This window comes from Leptinotarsa decemlineata, unplaced genomic scaffold (assembly GCF_025532065.1).
Source record: "Leptinotarsa decemlineata unplaced genomic scaffold, Ldec_3_MD MMD2_tig00000199_RagTag_RagTag, whole genome shotgun sequence".
Classification (NCBI taxonomy): domain Eukaryota; kingdom Metazoa; phylum Arthropoda; class Insecta; order Coleoptera; family Chrysomelidae; genus Leptinotarsa; species Leptinotarsa decemlineata.
In genome coordinates this window covers 14,579,347-14,598,903 of record NW_027412544.1, presented here as the reverse complement: position 1 = coordinate 14,598,903, position 19,557 = coordinate 14,579,347, and the positions used below count along the sequence as shown (strand labels likewise).

Sequence of the window (19,557 nt, the reverse complement as noted above, 5' to 3'; positions counted from 1 at the left end):
ACACGACCAACTCCCGCCAAACGGTCATCTCCCGATAAAACCAATGAAGCGAAGAGAGAGAAGAGGGGATAGGTGAAAGCACTCGAATAGCCTATAAAGAGTTTGATCTCTGAGAATAAGTCCAGTTATCACCGGAAGACGATTGTGGATACCGACAATCGGAATATTTTAATTTTGTTATTAATAATTTTTAATTTTCAGCCTTTATTATCATTTCAATTCTAATTTTAGTGGTTGTTGTTTGGTTTTATGTCATTTCTTTGTAATTTCAGTTTTTTGTTCAAATAAAATTGTTATTTTCGGGTAATTTTTTTATAATTTTTTCAAGAATTTCAAATTAATTTATATCAAATTAGACAATGGAAGTCCGAACTGATGAAATTCATCTCGTGAAAATTGTGAACATTTTTGATCATTGAAGTTTCCATCAAAAAAGTATGGTGTATTTCATCAGTTCGGACTTCCATTGTCTAATATAAAGTCTAATATGAAGTCTAATAAAAGTATGGTACTTATAATTCCCCATCCATACGTAAGCAGACTATATATCCAACAAGTTGAATAAATGTCGTTTCGTAGCTATCCTGATTCGAAGAATGCATTGAAAAAAGAACTACTATTTGAAAAACTCAATATCTAAAAAACTATTTAGGTTAGCTTTAGGGAACCCCAAAATGAAACGGAAGATAATTGAATTTTATATTGTTCAGACCAAACAAAACAGTGTATTCTATTTGAAATAAAAAAGTAATTTTTGTCCGAGCTTATAAAAAGTAACAATGATTTTTAGACATTGTGTATAATATTGAGAAATGGTTTCTCATGAAACCATTGGAATTCGAAGAGATGATTTCTATACTTTTCGATGCTACTTAGTTTTCAATTGTACCTAGTTTTCATAAAAAAATCAATAATTCGAGACCGGTTATAGGTAGGTATATAGTAACATGTTTGAAATCATATTATTTTTTCCAACCCATTGAAAAGTGAAACGAAATACAGAGGGGTGTTCCATTCAAAAAAATATAACTTCGATATGTCACACGTTTTTGAGCCACCCTGTAGACTCCAAAATAATCGAAACTGATTATGTTAAATTATGTACCGCAGAAGTTGACAACTTGAAAAAACATCAAAATGTAGATTCTCTCTATTTAAGTTTATTTTATCTTGATGGCGTTATAAATTACATATCTAAAATATGTTTTTTAGGAAAGAAAGTTTTTGGTTTTCTACTACTCCATCTGATACAAAAAAAAGGGATGAGAGAATCTTCCAAAGAAAGGAAGGAAGTAATCAATTTGAAACTCTATACATGAATGTGTACATCATGCAAAGAAGTAACTTTCAGATACAAACTGAAAGAAAGTCCTTCTGAAACAGCTACTTCCATATAAACAATTGAATTACACGAAAGAAAATAATTATTTCGAAACAAATACTTCTATATGAACACTGAATTATACAGAAGATACTTTTCTCTACTCAGTTTGTATTTCAAACATTTGTTGTGGAATAAGAATCAGATATCATTCACATGAGTTCTACTTTGAATAAATGGTAATAAATTGTACTCACATAGAACACTGTCACCCTCACTGGTATACACCGATGTTTCGCCTTAAGACAGTTGCCCTGAGGCTCTTCAGTACAACTGTCTTAAGGCGAAACATCGGTGTATACCAGTGAGGGTGACAGTGTTCTATGTGAGTACAATTTATTACCATTCATTCAAAGTAGAACTCATGTGAATGATATCTGATTCTTATTCCACAACAAATGTTTGAAATACAAACTGAGTAGAGAAAAGTATCTTCTGTATAATTCAGTGTTCATATAGAAGTATTTGTTTCGAAATAATTATTTTCTTTCGTGTAATTCAATTGTTTATATGGAAGTAGTTGTTTCAGAAGGACTTTCTTTCAGTTTGTATCTGAAAGTTACTTCTTTGCATGATCTACACATTCATGTATAGAGTTTCAAATTGATTACTTCCTTCCTTTCTTTGGAAGATTCTCTCATCCCTTTTTTTGTATCAGATGGAGTAGTAGAAAGCCAAAAACTTTCTTTCCCAAAAAATTTATCACTCCTAAAAATATAACCCCTTCAATTCAAATAAAATATGTTATTGTTGATCATTTCATGTTCTTTATGTTCGATATAAAACGTTTATAAATGAATGCTCTGTCATGAATTATTTCACTATGTGTGAGAAATTAATCAATCAATCACCCAATTATCTTCAAAACCTAAAAATATTCAAAGATGAATTGAGGATATATGAAATAAAAATGAGAAGCGAAACATTCAAGAAGGATTCAAGCCATATTGTATTATTGCATTGTTTTTAAAATTTAGTACTCGAGAATTTCATATTTTTGCATATTTTATAGTATAATAAATATAAAAATATGAAAGGGACTTACAGCCTTTTTTCTCCCAATAATATAATAACACTCAAAAACTGCACTTATTTCAGGGAAATATTAATTTTCAAAACTTCCTGACTAGCTTAATGAGTTGTACTGAATTTCTTTCACGTACTGCATGCAGAAATGCATCAAGGCGAATAGTCGCTCTCATAACGGAAAAATTTATGTGAAATATTTTTACGACATTCGTTTTATTTGTGTATGAATTGAATGCATGAATGCTACACTAATATCTTTCTACATCATTTTCTCGTTAGTTGGTAGATATATTCATTTCACGATTCCATCATCAGCACAGACTGTTTATTTAAGGTACTGTAAATCTTTGTCAATAACCTGCTCTTTTGTGGAATAGATTCGACATGTTTGGATATACAGAAAACAATTGATACTCTTTCAATTTTTTCTGAGTTCTCATTTGTTCATTATATGATCCACTGACGATTGTCAGTAGACAATCGTCACAAAACTCCTACTCATTGCTGTTATTATTGCATATCTGATAATTGAAAACAGGCCATTTTTTTTCAACACACTATTCCAATTTAACATTCGTGACAACTCAATCAAATCAAACGTTTTATTTATTCCATGGCAATACCTTTATTCGTAACAAGTAAATTTTCGTTGCACATATAACAGACCCAAGTGATAGATACGATCTGAAAATCAGTTGATCGTATCAAAAAAAAAACTTTAATTTCCGTAAAGTGATATCAATTAAACGAGGCATCAAAAACCTACGCTACGCTATCGGAAAAAATATAGTATCTCGATTACAGTTGTGAATTAACATTGATAAAGTCTAACTACCTGTACTCAACTACGTGTTATGTCAAACACCAATGAAAAAGAAGCCACGCCTACCATCAGTGATATGAAATCGGTCACCCAAAACAATGATGTAGTTTCTGCTGTGAGGATAACTAGAGCACCCAGGCCGTTGCTTTATAATGCCTTTCAAAGTGATAGGCGAAATGTTGATAGGCGAAATGTATAAAAAACCTACAGATCACTGCCAATATACTGGAAGAATAGCTTTGACACAACTTGCCACTTAGTTCCCCTAAGTTTGTAACAAAGATCAGTCCCATTAATTTGGTACTATTGTCTACGTTGTCACTATCCAAAGTTTAAAACAGGCGCCATAATATTTGATGATAGTCCAACATTTTTAATCAGCGTTACTAGAGTGGCCTCATCAGCAGAAAGTGCTCATTCGCCTCTAGGCTCCCAACTATTCAGATCCGACCAAATAAATACAGCTCCAGGCAGATTCTCACCTCCTTGGGGGACACCTCATCTGGCAGATTTATCTTCACCCCTCCCCAGCTGCAAAACGGCAAAGATAGCTGATCGTTATTTGAACTTTCGCTTATATAATAAAGTCTCTGTGTTTTCCCAGCTCGTTCGTACCTATATCAGACCTTCCAACATTTGTCTGCGAGTAATAATGGCTGGATAAATAAACTGGCTATCCGTTCATTATTTTGAATAACATAGGTTTAAGGGTTTCAATTTTGTAAAAATTGAAAAAAACAGAAAAAATTTACCACCATGCCAAATACATGCGAACGTATGTGTTAAACAATTGGCCTCCTGAGTTATGAATTTCAAATTCACGTCTGTATAATGGACAAAAGTAGTTAGAATATGTTGCTCAAATGTATTTTCGATAATTGATTGAAATCTAAATTGATACCACTTTTGAATTCAAATGTTTCAAATCTTTTTTCCGGGTTCATTAGCCATGTCCTCCAACTAGGTCAATTTCACCTAAAACTCAGATAAAATACACCGAATCTGTGTATGGTACCTGCAGTAAATTACTTCTGTAATGAGAAGTCACTCAATTCAATGAAAGAAAACAAAACCATGCTTTCTACCAATGTAATAAAGTCGGAGACTCCAATCTAGGATATGAGGACGACTTGAACACTTTGTTCATTTTCTCATCTCGTTTGATAACGTCTACTGCAGTAGCAGACCAATCGTCAGACCAACGTAGATCAAACATCTGCAAATTTTTGAAGATATATCTGAATTCAGGTAAACGGTATTCACTTTATAACGTTTTCTTACAATAATAATAAAAATTGTAGATGATGCTAGGGACAAAACTAGAATAGGATCAAAAACGAAAAAGATTGACGAAAACTCTCGATTGAGGTTGGCCTCATTTTTAGGTTTTCGAAAATCTTCAACAATTCCTTTTAGATTGAATTTAATTCTTATGAACTAAATAGAAGAATATTTTTCATATTGAAAATCAATTCGAAATTATCTCTAATAACACAAACATATAACAATTATGCGCACTCTTCAATACATTTTGGTTTTGTTCCATTGTGAGTATGGGGTAGGCAAGGGTAGATTTATAGGGGGGCTGATGGGAGTGATGTTATCCCCGATATTGAAATTCAATAATGAGTGAAAAATGGAACTGAAACCTCTGGGGTAGAATGAATCTAAAACAAGCACTGTTCCAAACCAAGTTGACGTCTTCAGGAGATGAAGTATACGAATTCATGAATCTGAAACTGGTCTTCATTCATATCCAACACGGTACACTTTCACTTTCAGACATATAATGTATTATTTTTGCGAAAATTTTTCTCGTGAAAATGTTCGATAATATTAACAGAGCGATTCATATGTACAGATAAACAATGAATTGTTTGGAACAGTGACGGCTCGTCCATTGGAGAACAGGGGAGGCTAAAGTCATAAAGCTATATGCAAACAGAAAATCCCACCGGAGGCGCGAACATTTTTATGTTGTTGCACGCTTTGCTGAATACTAAAGTTAGGGCATGGGCATGACGATGCTTAAAAAGTGCATAAGGCGCTATGGACTTTATTTAAGTTTGTAAACCATTTAAATGCCCGTTCATGACCGCAGCCCCATCATAGGTTTGTGCAATTAACTTTTGCTTAAAATTATAGGTGTCACACGTACGAATTGAAACATCAGCTGTGCGTCCGGATGAAACATCATGAAAACCCATAAAACGTTCTACCACTTTACCATCTTTGACATATCTAAAAACGATTGAAAGTTGTGATGTACAGGTAATATCGGTAGTTTCATCAATTTCCCTTGCAAAAAAAGGAACACTTTCAATCATCTTGCTTATATTTTCCTTGCTAATATATGCCACACTGTCTATAAGCTCATTTTGGATGGTTTTTGAGGTGCCCGAAAAAACGCTACCATTCAAAAAAGTACCAAATTGTGAATCATATTTGCCACATAAGATTAAAACTTCCTTGTAATTGCCGCGATTAATCGAATCTTCGATTTAATCGTGTAAGCGAGAAGCTAAAGTCTTTTTAAATTCGTCCGATTTTTCCTAACCTGATTATTAAAAAAATTATGGCCTCTTTTTGAGCTGCATCTAAATCTGTTGCTATATTTTGTTTGCTAAACAATTTTAATTTACAAGACCAAAATATATGCTCCTTAGATTCAAAATATCTTTCTGTAGAACGAGGTGAAACTTTAAATCGGAATATCCTATTTTAGACCACGTTTGGTATTCGGTTAGTACGGAAAATAAAACACAGGGCCAACAAAAAAGTTTTTCTCGTTTGATGGAGCTGGTTAACCAATCGCATTTATCGTACCAACTAATAATAAAACCCCAATTCTGTCGATTATCTGACACTTTATTTGAAATCAAATTTTGTTGGGGCCTTTCCAGAGTTTTAATAATGTAAAATTTATTATCATAAGATAAAGAATTAAAATTATTTGTCAGCAACCAATCGACTATATCGTCAGATTTTTTAATTTCGTCCAATTTATCCATAATAAATGGAAAAAAAAAACTTACCGAAAAGTGAAAACCTGAAAACACCTTGAAATTGAAAGGAAACATTTTAAAAACACATTAAAAATATTACCAAAAAGCACTGCTATAATACAATACTGCCTGTTTTATACACAAATAACAAATATTATCAAGAAACACTAAAACAATTTACCGAAATATTTTTCAGTCCTGGTATCCCGTCCGAATAATTAAATAAAAAACAAATTGGAGGCTAGCCTCCTCTAAAGCTATAATTTCTGGAACTGAAATTACGAATCGGGACGTATGTCGCTGGTTGGATCGGTCTCGTGGAGCCTGTGTTTTTTAAAGCGGTCGGAGGCTTGGCTCACTTGCAAAGTATGGCATTTATTATTTCGGGTTGATGGTTTATTCGTTATTCGTTCATGGGCGGTGCGTTTGAGTTTCTTTGATGCAGGATACAGTGTGGTACGTACTACGTAGTAAGTGATAGTGTTTTTTCGGGCATATTATGTATTTATATTAAAAATTAATGGTGAAGTAATGATACCCAGGTATTTTTAGAAAAAATAATGATAATTATTTGTCAAAATCTTTTAATTTATTGCAATGAATAGCCTCAAATTTTATGGGAGGCTAAGCCTTCGGTGTCTCCTCTGACGAGTTGCCGCTGGTTTGGAATGAGTCCTTTGCAACTGTTCAATAATTGTTGTGTCACACTTCGCCATTTCCAGACTCTTGAAAGCATTCAAAAATCTATTTTCATCTACCGATATCAACGATATCAAATAGTTTCCATTTCTTTTATGGGCGTCCACCAAGGCGTGGTCTCCGAAATCATATGTTTGTTACATCTTTTTTTAAACGAGTTTTGATATTATTCTTAGTCTTAGTCTTGGATTGGAAAAATCCAACCTCATACACAAGTCAAAAAAATATTATCGGACAGTCAAGCGGCTTTGGAAGCTCTTGGCTCCTACCTAGCAACGTCTAAATTGGTAGAAAATTACCAAAAACGACTCCCCGCGAGAGGATGACTTAACAGATTGTCTCTGGTCTGGATTCCTGGCCATACTGGCCTGGAAGGCAATGCGGCTGCTGACTTTCTTGCAAAGAAGGATACTGCAAGCAGCTTCATCGGACCAGAACCTGTAATTGGCATCGCTTCAGGCTTTGTCAAACAAACATAGAACAGGATGGCAAGAAGATTTATGGACTTCTGGCAGAATCTTCCAGGATTGGCTCCCTCCAAGGCGTTTATTCACCCTTTGAAGCTTGATACCACACAGTTGTTGGACTACACTATGAATGAACTTCGATGTCTAACAGGCCTTTTTACAGGTCACTGTCGTTTGAATCATCATACGCACCGACTCGGACTGTCGGAAGACAGTTTGTGTCGCCTCTGTTTGAAAAATGATGAAACAACAGTGCACATTCTTTGTGCCTGCCCCGCTGGGAACCAAATCAGGAGTTTAGAGTTCGGCAGAGCCGTACTCTTACCCTCTGACCTGAAAGACCACTTACCTTACAAACTGATCGGCTCCGTTAAGAAGCTGGGTTTATTTGATCTAGTCTGAATAGAAGCGAACCACAATAAATCCTTGCGGGTTGCGGTGGAAGGTAGAATAGACCCATTCACTTTGTACCTAACCTAACCTAACCTAGTCTTAGTTACCCAACACTTGGTGAAGTGAACATGGAGTTTTGGAGGTTGATTTTACGCTCAACTATTTGGGAATTCGATTAAATCCGTTAGTGAAATTTGAATCATTGTCTTTAAGAAAAGATTCACGGTAATTTTTCCTCAACTCACGGTTCCTATTCAACTCATCCTTTTTTCTATGCATTGAGGGATGTAGCCTTTACTACGCGGTAGGAAATCATCATGAAAAATAGGAAATAAAACTTTTTATGTTTTTTACCACTTGTATTTGTAACTATCTTCACTGCAGTTTTTTCCTACAATGACATTTTCAAACGTATGCAATTAACTATTCAAAACAAGAAGAAAATGATTGCAGGATACCATTTGCTTTCAGCTATGTCCCTGTCAAGGGAAACGTAACAAGCTATTGGACAAGAAACTTTGGTATGTCATTTTGTATTGTGTACCATGGTGTGAGCTATCGGGAATTTATCTGAAAGTATAATTAGACATCATAACCTAGTTACTTTTATTCACTGAGACATTCAAGAATGGTAAGAGTTTTTGTGTAAAAAATCTCGAATATATCCACATCAGGTTCAAGCCTGTGGAAAATCATTAAAGTCGTCCTTTGTTTCCAATTCACATCTGCTCATATCAGCTATAAGGAGAAACAGAGGTTATTTTATTGTCGTGCCTGTGTGCTATCGGTTTTTGAACTGAAAATGATTTCGTTCCATGCAGACTTCAGTTAGTTGTATGTGCTCGATTATTTCTCCACTGAAACCATCGACTCCCAAAGGAACCACCACCTATTCAATAGTTTTTGAAATAGGGATACTTGGTAACAAATCATGAAAAATCAAACTGAACTAAAATCCCCTCATCTCGCAACTTTACATCTTCAATTTCATCTATGAATTTATGTGAAACAACAAACCTCAAACTCAATCGTGAGATCAGAAGAGTTCCGAACTGTTTGGTTAGCCATTTAGCAATTTTATAAGAAGGGAGCTCATGGCTCCTGTTCAAAGTTGGTGCCATCAAATTCTGACACCTCTTAAATGTTTCACTTCTCGAGTGGATAATATATTCTCTTATAGTAACCTGAATTATTCAATATCACAACTTCATTGCCTCCATTTGCTTTTAGATAGAGAACATATTACCCTTCCAATGTTTTTTTAAATCATCAGTGTGTGTCTGAGAGTGATAATGTACCCTGTTACATATACAAAATAAAGAATAATTTTATAGTTGAATTTTTTGTTTGGGCTTCAAACATAAAAAATTTCATAATTTATATTTTTTATTACATAAATTATATCATATTGCAAAATGGAGTAAAATATCATTTGCAAAGTTATCATTTTGTTTTTTAGCTCATTATCATTTCAGGGTCACCTGTGATATGTTTATTGAGAAGAAAATATTACTGAACTTGAAACAAGATTCACTTTCATACAATTTCACTACACCCTAATGGGAGGGGGTTATTTTCTATCACTATATAATTTAATAATATTGTTTTGTTCATCATATATGTTTTGAGATGAGTTGAATCAAAACATAGTCGAATCTATTCCACCAAAAGAGTTTTCCAAAATGAAAATTACTAACAGCAGGTAGTTGTTAGTTTTTGGTCGTTGGTTGGTCGTTAGTTCGTTCCCTTACAGCGCGGACGGCAATTTCGAGGTGACCTTAGCGACCAAAGCCACCATCTACCACCAAGGTCTCGTCGAATGGAAGCCCCCTGCTATTTACAAGAGTTCGTGTGAGATCGATGTTGAGTATTTTCCTTTCGACGAGCAGACCTGCGTCCTCAAATTTGGTAGTTGGACTTATGATGGTTTCATGGTAAGGAGCATGCTTTTGTTATTCTTCAGCTGAAAGGGTGGTCAATAAGGAAGTCTTCATCGGATTTTTCTAATGAGGTTTTCCAGAATCTGAGAATTTCAATACATACAATATATTTCAGCTACTTTTGGAGGTAGAAGACTTATTTAAAAAAAACTAATGATACAGTTTATTGTATGATTTTCACTATAAAGGGTTTTACAAAAACCGCGACACGTGTTTCGCTATACAATAGCTTCTTCAAGCATAAACTGGCAGTTTATGTTTGAAGAAACATGTAGTGGAAATCATACAAAAAATTGTATTATTAGTTTTTTGATATGGATTTTCATCAAGTATATGCCAGTTCTATTCAATTAAGACTTATTTTGTTCAATTCTCTAGTAATTTGATCTTTGGTGACCATCATTTTATAGTGTCACGCCTTCATTCATCTATAATAATATTGAACTTTGATAACCTCCAAAAAAAAATTAGTTATTCAAGATGGGATAACTGAAAAACTGGAAGCCTTGAAAGATCACTCTTTCTAGCATTTTAAATGTACTAATTTGAATTGAATTCGAAAAAGGGGACTAATTACTCACCATTTGAGTTTGTGGTTTCTCAATTCTCGACAGAAATATCATCTCAAAAGTTTTTCATATTTTAAGTTCACTGCTGAAGGCATCTGTTACTCATTTGACATATAAACCAGATTTTGAGTTCTGTATAATACTTATAGATTGCCCTTAACTTATTGGAATCAGATCAATCAGGAGACTTATTATTATACGTTGATATTTTCTTTTACTGTGTTTCAACTACTCCAACGAACGTTTTTATGAATCCAAAATATTTTGAAATTTTTGTCCTTGTCACAGTCCGTTCTTGAGAAAAATTAACGGTTACATAATCATTGTTCAATTTTTCTCATGAAATAATATCTTGTAATTTGTTTAAGGTTTTTGCGGCTGAAATTTTCAGTTTTACTATCTTCATTCGGGTTTGAAGGCCGTCGTAGTTCTGAACTGCATCTTAACGTTTCCCCTGCATGTGTGGCTGGCTTCTTCAAAGGTTTATTCATCGGACAACTATACTATCAGATATCGATTTCATTATTTATTAAAATGAAAAATTTGCTTCATTTCAGACCAGTGAAACAAGCCGTTTCCAATAGAATATTATTTCAAAAGTTTTTTAATGTTTGAAATTAATGACAATTCATTTCGATAGATTAGATATATTTGAGGTTTCATATACATTTTCCTAATACTCGCCACTGACATAAGTTGCTCTTTTTGAAAAAAAATTGCTAGTTGAATAGTGAATCATTACTTGTATCATCAAACGTGAAATGTGTTTCAACAATAGTCAGCAAAAAACTTACCACACAAGTTTCGACTTCTGAGGATTGTCATTCGTAGAGGTGCGACAGCTGGTTGACGGAAAAACAGATTTTAAACAGATTTTTAAAGTACGTCCATCTGTTTCATACAAATTTCCTGATTCACCATAAAAAAACACGGTGTTGTATTCGTAGAATCCCAGGACAAATGAAAAGTAACATACTTATAACAGGGGTTGTTATCGACCGTTCTGACTTTCAATTAACAAACTGAGATTTGATTTTGTGCTCTGAATCAACAACAGAATATACGCACAAAGATCGCAGTACCAATTATTGAATATTGGTATTTGCTTGATTATTTGCAAATGTTTGCACTGAACATATGTAGGAACTATACCAAATACATCTTTAGCTTCATTCAAGGTGTGATTCTCTATTTCAACAACTCTGCTGGCATTCATTGATTCTTCATCTGACAGTAATGCCTGTATTAAAAAAAATCGAAAGTCATTTAGATTCGAAATGAATTAAGAAATGGAATAATTCCATTGTCAAGTAAATCATAGAGTGAACTATTCTCTATAGAGAAAATTTTGTATTCAGTCCAATGTCGATTTAATAATCCAGCTTCACCACTAGAATGAAATAAAACTGAACTGAGAAAGCAGGTCAACAAATTCAATCAACCACTAAGCTTTGACCATTATCTCTTTAGGAATTTGCTTAATTATATTTATTGATCGATTCTGAATTAGTGGTCAACTCTTGTCATTCGATGCAACGAATATATTGGTTTTTGAACGTTGAATAATACTGGAATCCAATGAACTGTGGCATAATTGTTAGAAATTATTTGGGAATTAACCAATACATTACTACATTGGTTCATTCGTAATCCCTCCCAAGCAGAGACTAAAAGATCCGTTTTTAAAACGCAGATAATTTTCTTGTCAAAACCGATAATTGAAAGAGAAAAAAGCAAGTTACGTATGTAAAAGGCTGTATTTTGAATGACTTAGCATGTAGTCTTAGCATTCAGCCTATCATTGATCTCAATTTCAATGTTTGTGATTTTTGTTCTTTTTGGTAGCAAAAACGAAAAACACTTGGCAATCATAACATACTTTCATTAGCAGTTTCATACAAATAGGAAACGTGAAACATTGTTCTACCAAATATCATTGATGATACTCTTAAATTCTGTTTTCGAAAGAATTTGTTCATATCTTCAAAAGAAGCACTTATCTCAATCACACACGTTTCACCAACCAAGTTGATATCTTCAGGAGATGGAAAAACATTTTTAACATTGTTTGAATCTATTGAAATCTGTATTTCCGTTGTCATGCTTCCGCTGGCACTGATCCTAGCTAAAGTAAATTTTTCGGAATTTGTTATATCGCAAAACTGGTTGTTACCTGGAATAAAGGAATAGATGGTAGACAAATGATTGACGTTTGTGTTATGCTCTCTCTGTGCCGTATAAAAATCGATTGTAATTTACAGTGCGTCCAGGTGTGCAAGACTTTCAAAGTTTGTCACATAAAATTATATTATATGAAATATTTACCATAGATTTAGCATAGATATCACTGAGGCAGATGAGCACAATGTATCCAAATTAATTTAATTTTTAAATAATTATTTTCATCATTTCCTACCAAAAACTTTCTGATCTATCTCAATAGTTTGTTGAAATTCAGGGATTTTGTTAGAGGTCTGGATGTTTTCAACATCGTATTGTGAAAACAAATCTCACCGTATCATTGTGATTGAAATGTTTGAGTTGTATATAATTGGACCGATTGATCAATACATGAGTAATACAAAAACATGAATGGAATTGGATGTCGAGTTGAAAAATGCCACAAACTCGAAAATTATAAGTATTTTACCTTTTTCGAATGCAATCTCTATAGTTGTTAGTTATTACTGATACATTTTAAGAGTACACTCTCCCAACAGGAACAGATAAAAAATATACAATGATTGTTTTTGGTATAACTGTTATATCGACTGTTTATATATTACTTTAAGGTAACTTCTTAAATGTGCACAATGAAGTCTCGCGTCAAGAGCCCCAGTAAACCTACATTTATTCTGGTTTTCACATTTTGGAATTATTATGATCACTCAACAATTGCAGAAAAATGTACAGATACTAAGACCTAGGTATATGGAATCATCATCAAATGCACATGAATATATTATAAGGAGTAGGTGAATTTGACAAACTGAGCTACATTTTGAATGAAGGGTGTTTTAACGAAAACTTAACTACTGTAATTCAGACATGGACATTTTTGCAAAATTTTATAGAACACGTTGATTCTTTTTCAGAGAGGTTCAATTCTGGAATTACTCACACTACGAGGTCCGGCTATTAAATAACGAGACTGGTTACGAAAAAGGGTTTATTTATAAAAATAATTCTACATTTGAATGCTCCCTTCAATATACTCTCCTCCCCTCGCAACACACATTTCCATACGTTTTTTCCATTGATCGGAACTCTACTGTTTTTTGCTTTACCGCTTCCTTCGAATCAACTTGGGTCCCTTTCAAAGCAGATTTTATTTTCGGAAACAAAAAAATGTCACACGGTGCCAAATCTGGCGAGTATGGCGCTTCACAAATATCGCGTCACAGATATCGCGTTATGGGCAGGTGAGTTGTTCTGGTGCAAAATCCACGAGTTCTTCTTCCACAACTCAAGTCGTTTCTGACGAACTCGTTTTCGCAGGGTTACCAAAACTGACAAAAAGTAAGTCTGGTTGACAGTCTGAAACTCTGAAACCCATTCAGTTATCACGATACCGTTCATGTCAAGAAAAATAATCAACATTGCGTTGAATTTTGATTTGGACATCCTTGCTGTCTCGACCATCACTGAAGCGCTTACACCACTCAAAAACACGCGAACGAGATAGGGAATTGTCCCCATAGGCCTCTTGCAACAATTCATAGCACTCAGTCGAAGTTTTTTTCAATTTACCGAGAAATTTGAGATTGATTCGGCACGAGAAAGAAACACGTTCGTTTCAAACCGCTACTGTGCAAATACTATAATAGTGACAAAAACGTATTCAGGTTCGTGAATAGAGAAGATTTCCAGATACCTAACGCACTACTTGTTTTTTTCCCACCCTTCTGGGGGGCCCTCTAGGCGCGCCGTCTTTTTATTTGATAGCCGGACATCGTATAATGTGAGTTATCAACTTTTTAACAGATAGTGGATAAATAGTTTTCAATTTTGTTGACAACAGATAACTTGAATTATTGTATCCAGTCAGAAACGAAGCAAATATATCATAAAATACTTACATATTTTTCAGACGAGAGTACTTTCATACATCAATAAAAAATGCAAGGTGAATTATCATTTGATGATGAAAACCAATCCAGAGAATCCACAGAAATCAAGTATTCCAACCAGAATTCTTGGTAATCATATTTTTGGATCAATCATTTTCGAAAGTGATTTCAAGTAAGACATTCCAGAATCTTAACAAGAATGTATGGGTTCCATGATCATTCAGCTTTCAAAAAATAGGCACTATTCGCTGGAAAATGAAATAGATTTCTGACATCTTCCAATAGATCTGACATTGCATTCTGTAGGGACATTCGAAGTCGGAAGTTCACCCTAGTTAGCCTACAAATCTAGAAGAGCTACGCCAGACAATTGTACAAAACTGCTTATTGCTCACCCCGGACATATTGAATAATGTCATGTCCTGTGAAATTGGAAGAAGTTTTCGAAGTCTACTGTATTATTGTTTGTAGTTCTTTTAATCAACAAAGGAAAAAAGACGAAATTTTCAGTTTTTTCTTGGATGAACGATAACCTTTGAATTTATTGACAACAAATGTGGAAAAGTTTACAGACACAAAAGAGGACCGAAGAATCACATGTCCATTTCTGGATTACAGAAGAAGTGAAATTTTCATTGGAACATCCTGTATATGAAAATTGTTTCTTTAGATGCTCAACACATGATACTTATGACTTGTGAAACTGACAACTAACTTGGGGCTTTTGACCGCAAAATTCAATTTGGAGTTATCAGTTTTCTTGAACAAACAAAAACTTCACACCTGGATCAGAACACTTTCCAAATACTACCTATCATACACTTCCCAAAGTTTCAGGGTCTCGGTTTGAAAACTTTCCGAAACTTTCCATCACATATAATCTGACCACCAATTAGCTTGCCGGAAGGTAATCGATTCTAATTATAACTGGAACGGAAGGCTCATTTATATCTCCAGGTAAGGGTCTCGTAATATGAGTTGGAGCTCGGAAAGTTTTCCAACGCATGATGATGTGTAGGTGTAAAAAATTTCAAATAAACAGAGTGAGTGTGACTAGAGACTTATATTTATCGAAAAACATTACTCAGATAATGACCCAGATGCGTAACGCATTTTCAATTTATTTTGTGTCTCTGAATGAACAAGTCTCAAGAGCGACGATAGAACTGATGCCTTCGACGTCATCGAAAATAAACAGACATCGGCGCTACAAAAGTGAAATAATAAATAAAAGATGACTCCAATCATATAAAACACGAATGGCCAGAATGATGTTATACAGCGTTTTTGACAAACATGCTTGGAACTGGTTTTTCATCACTGGAGTTCTTGTTATAGTTCCAGATACCTATCAAAAGATTCATGAAAAAACCGCCAATAGAATATAAATGGAAAAATTTTAGAACGTACTTCAAAAAACAATTCTTCAGTCTAAATGCTTATTTATTATCATCATCATTCTCTCAAATAATATATTTTCAACAAACTTCGGAAATAAATTATTATTCATTAGAACTAGTGACTACATATGACTACATAATAATCTTAAACTTGATTGATCGTAAAATTTATTATTATTTGAAACTTTTATAATTAACCACGTTTGATGGTCTGAAAAACATAGCTCTCAATATCATATGAGATCAATATGAGAGAATATTTTGAGAGAGTTTTCGATATGCGTGGAAATACTATTTCTGGAAAGATCAAAGTAGAACCAGAAAAAACACCCTAAATGATAAACAACTTGAAGAATCTATGAGATAGAGAGTTGTTCAATCTTGAAAAAATAATTTTATTATAGAAAATCAACTACAGGTGAATTATTCTGGTTTATATATTCTAAATGCAATGTATATTATTCAGTACAGATTCTTATCACTGTATTTTGGGTATGGTACATTACACAATATCAATATAAACAGAAGGTTATTCAATAGAGGATCTGTTGATGTCTGAACTGAAAATTCCACCTCAAAAATCTGCTGCGTATATACCACAGAAGAGTCTAATCAACCAGTAACTTGTCGTGTTCATAAATTTCGAATACAATTTGAATAATCAATGAAAAAAATGAAATTTCTATACTTGACTTGACTTTAGATGGTTGACGTTTCTGAAAATATGTCTTTTGCTTCTTCGCAATTACAAACAGCTATATCGCAGTCTCTTTCCAAAAAGTATAATATGATAATGGATTTTGAATCAGCCAAGAATGGAAACACCAAGATATCAACCAAAAAAAAAAACCGGTAAATTTTTATTGATTCCCCAAATGAATAATAAGTGTACTGTACATTTCAGTTTCATAATAAACTCTTTTCAAAGATGTGAGATAAGGCATAGAAGATACTTTCAGATACAAACTGAAAGAAAAAGCAAGTCAACTACTTTCACATTGATTAACATTCAATTTCAAGAAATATACTTTCATAACAAAATATTTTTATGAACATTGAATTAGGTATACGGAAATCCTTTCTTCTGTTCTTTTTGTACTCCAAAGATGCATTACTGAATCATATAACATTCATAGAACTGCTACACAATCTAATATATAAAAATGGATGTTTGTTGGGTGGTTGGTTAGTAAGTGATAAACTTCTACATCGCTCAACCGATCGTGATGAAACTTGACATGTATGAGTAATTTTTCATAGACAAGGTTTTTAGGCTATCAATTTTTCTGTAACTCGCCACTAGATGGCGCTGTAGAACATTTTTTTTGAAAGCACTGTTCTATAACGCTGCGCACGCCTAAGTTCGTTGATTCTGAATCTGTCAAAACATTGGAACATCAGCGATACAGCAACATAGTACTAGTATAATATAAGAAATATGAGAAGGTGTTAGGTATGAAATTCTACTTACGTTTCACCAATCAAATTGGCATCTTCTCAACAGGTAAACTACTATCACCTGAAAACGTCAATTGGTGAAACACACATCGTGAAGAGTGTTACAGTACTGGTGTATGAGAACAGTGCTTGTTTTGGGTGGTCTATTTTAATTTTGCAATCGTAACTTATAAGTGATCTAATCAGCAATGTTTTTGGATTCATCTCGTAGATCATCAATAATTAAAAATTTAAGTAGGATTTTCCAGAGCATTTTTGTCATAAATCGGTTCAATTTCATCTTTCTGCCATTCAAGGTTCACTCTGCAAAATTGATTGGTCCAATATTTTTCGTTGCAGCGCCGATGGCAACTATGAAGTCACACTGATGACAAAGGCCACTGTGCACTACAACGGGCTCGTGGTTTGGCAGCCTCCGGCCGTATATAAGTCTTCTTGCGCTATCGATGTCGAATTTTTCCCCTACGATGTGCAGACGTGCGTTTTGAAGCTAGGATCTTGGACGTATGATGGTTTCAAGGTTCGCGAGTTAGTGTTTTATGGTACGTTGTATGAGACGATTTTCAAACATTTCCAGTTTGTTTATGAGTTTAGAAAAAAATATAGTACAATAAAGAAGGAACCAACAATATTTAAGTTCAAATTGACGAAATAATACTCTACTACTTTGATTTATGAAGTATTAAACCGCTATCTAACTCATCAATACTATGAAATCCACAATAAAATATCAGCCAAAAAATGCATTTTCAAAAATAAATAGAAAACTACGATGAGATTATCTGTTTGATTATTTAGTCATCATGTCGAATATCCTGAAACTGAATCCATTTTTGGAATTTCCTCGTGAATATGAAAAACACCTGATATGTTACAATTTTGATATTTCATTTTATATATACAGATATACTTATCTTCGATATGATTATTCATCTTGAAAATTAAATGTGTATAGACACACAGTGAATTCCAGTTGAGAGGATCTACTTCCAATGAGTCATTCAGGGAAACGCATTTCCACAATAAAATCAATTCTTCATCAGTCACTTTTTCCCCATGACAATGCGCTTGTCAAAAATTTCAACTAGAGAAAATAATCGAGTGACACTTTATTGCAATTCTGTATTCAAGTTTGTAGCATTTTTGACATTATGAGAGAAAGCAATGTAAGAAAAAAATATAGATTTCTTAAGTTTGAATATAATTTCCAACAAGAATGTGAAATTTGATAGAGAACTTCACATTTCCAAATATTAGAACTGAGCATGATAGTATAAAAGAGTTTCTGTTTCCTTCCTAACAATCTGAACAATACCAGGTGTTAGTAGCTTCCAGCACATGGTGATTTTTTTTCGTATATTATTGGTTGGTTCTCGTAGATATCAGATTTGAACCATCCACAGTGGAGTCATATCAAGTGATCTCCTTTCAATTTTTCAAACTGGAAAGTTATCATCATGAAACTATTCCACCGATACTACGTCAGAAGGAGGAGAGCTCTATCTTGTTGAAAATCTACCTCTTTTCATAATAGATGATGTAACCAAAATTCCAGCATTTATGTTTTGAGAATAGTGGGCATAAATATCGAGTTCTGAATCACTCCAGTATGAAAAGTTTCGACAATTTAGCTGTACATTCAGATAGAAGGTACCTGATTCGAAAAAAATGTGGTGAACAGTATGTATAATGATTAACAAGTTCCGAAGGATCTTATGAAATTCAACACTTCTGTCGAAATTATCTTCGAAAAAATCATGAAACAATTACATTTCCCAAGAGTGGAATTTGTTTCAATGCAGAATTCTGAAAACGTGTTCGACTCATTCTCGAATACTGTGTATTTGAATCAAGACAACATATTTCAGAATGAGAACGTTATTCACTATTCCTGAACAGTCGTATTTTCTATTACTAACGTAACTTGTTTTCAATAATTTCGTTACAATTCCAAAACATATTATTCAGGTCTTACATTCATATTCGGATGATTCTCATTGAAAACATGAGCAGTGGCTTTTGCAGATTTTTTATATTCGAAGTACAAATCCACGGTTATCAATTCGCTCTTGAAATGTATAGCTATTTATGAAATGAGTGTTAAAAGTAAGGTTTTATTTTGTGAGTGAAAAAGTTTGCGAAACGAGCGTAGCGAGTTGAATAATTTCACCAACAAAATGAAACTTACTTTTAACACAAATATCATACAAAGTTTTTTGTACAACTGTCCTGTTATCATAATGAGATGAATGAATTCAATATTTTTATGAAAACACATTTTGACATCTCTTGTCAGATAACTATTCTCATGTTATCACATTTG

General features: G+C 33.6%; 1 protein-coding gene across 1 annotated transcript in view; it reads left to right on the top strand.

The window, feature by feature from the left end:
• The window catches only part of nAChRalpha4 (nicotinic Acetylcholine Receptor alpha4), a 700,819-nt gene that overhangs the window by 371,644 nt on the left and 309,618 nt on the right, over positions 1–19,557 (top strand). Inside the window, exon 4 of the mRNA XM_074173005.1 lies at positions 9,551–9,731. Coding sequence (XP_074029106.1) covers positions 9,551–9,731 — 181 coding nt within the window. The remainder of the gene's footprint in view (positions 1–9,550; positions 9,732–19,557) is intronic.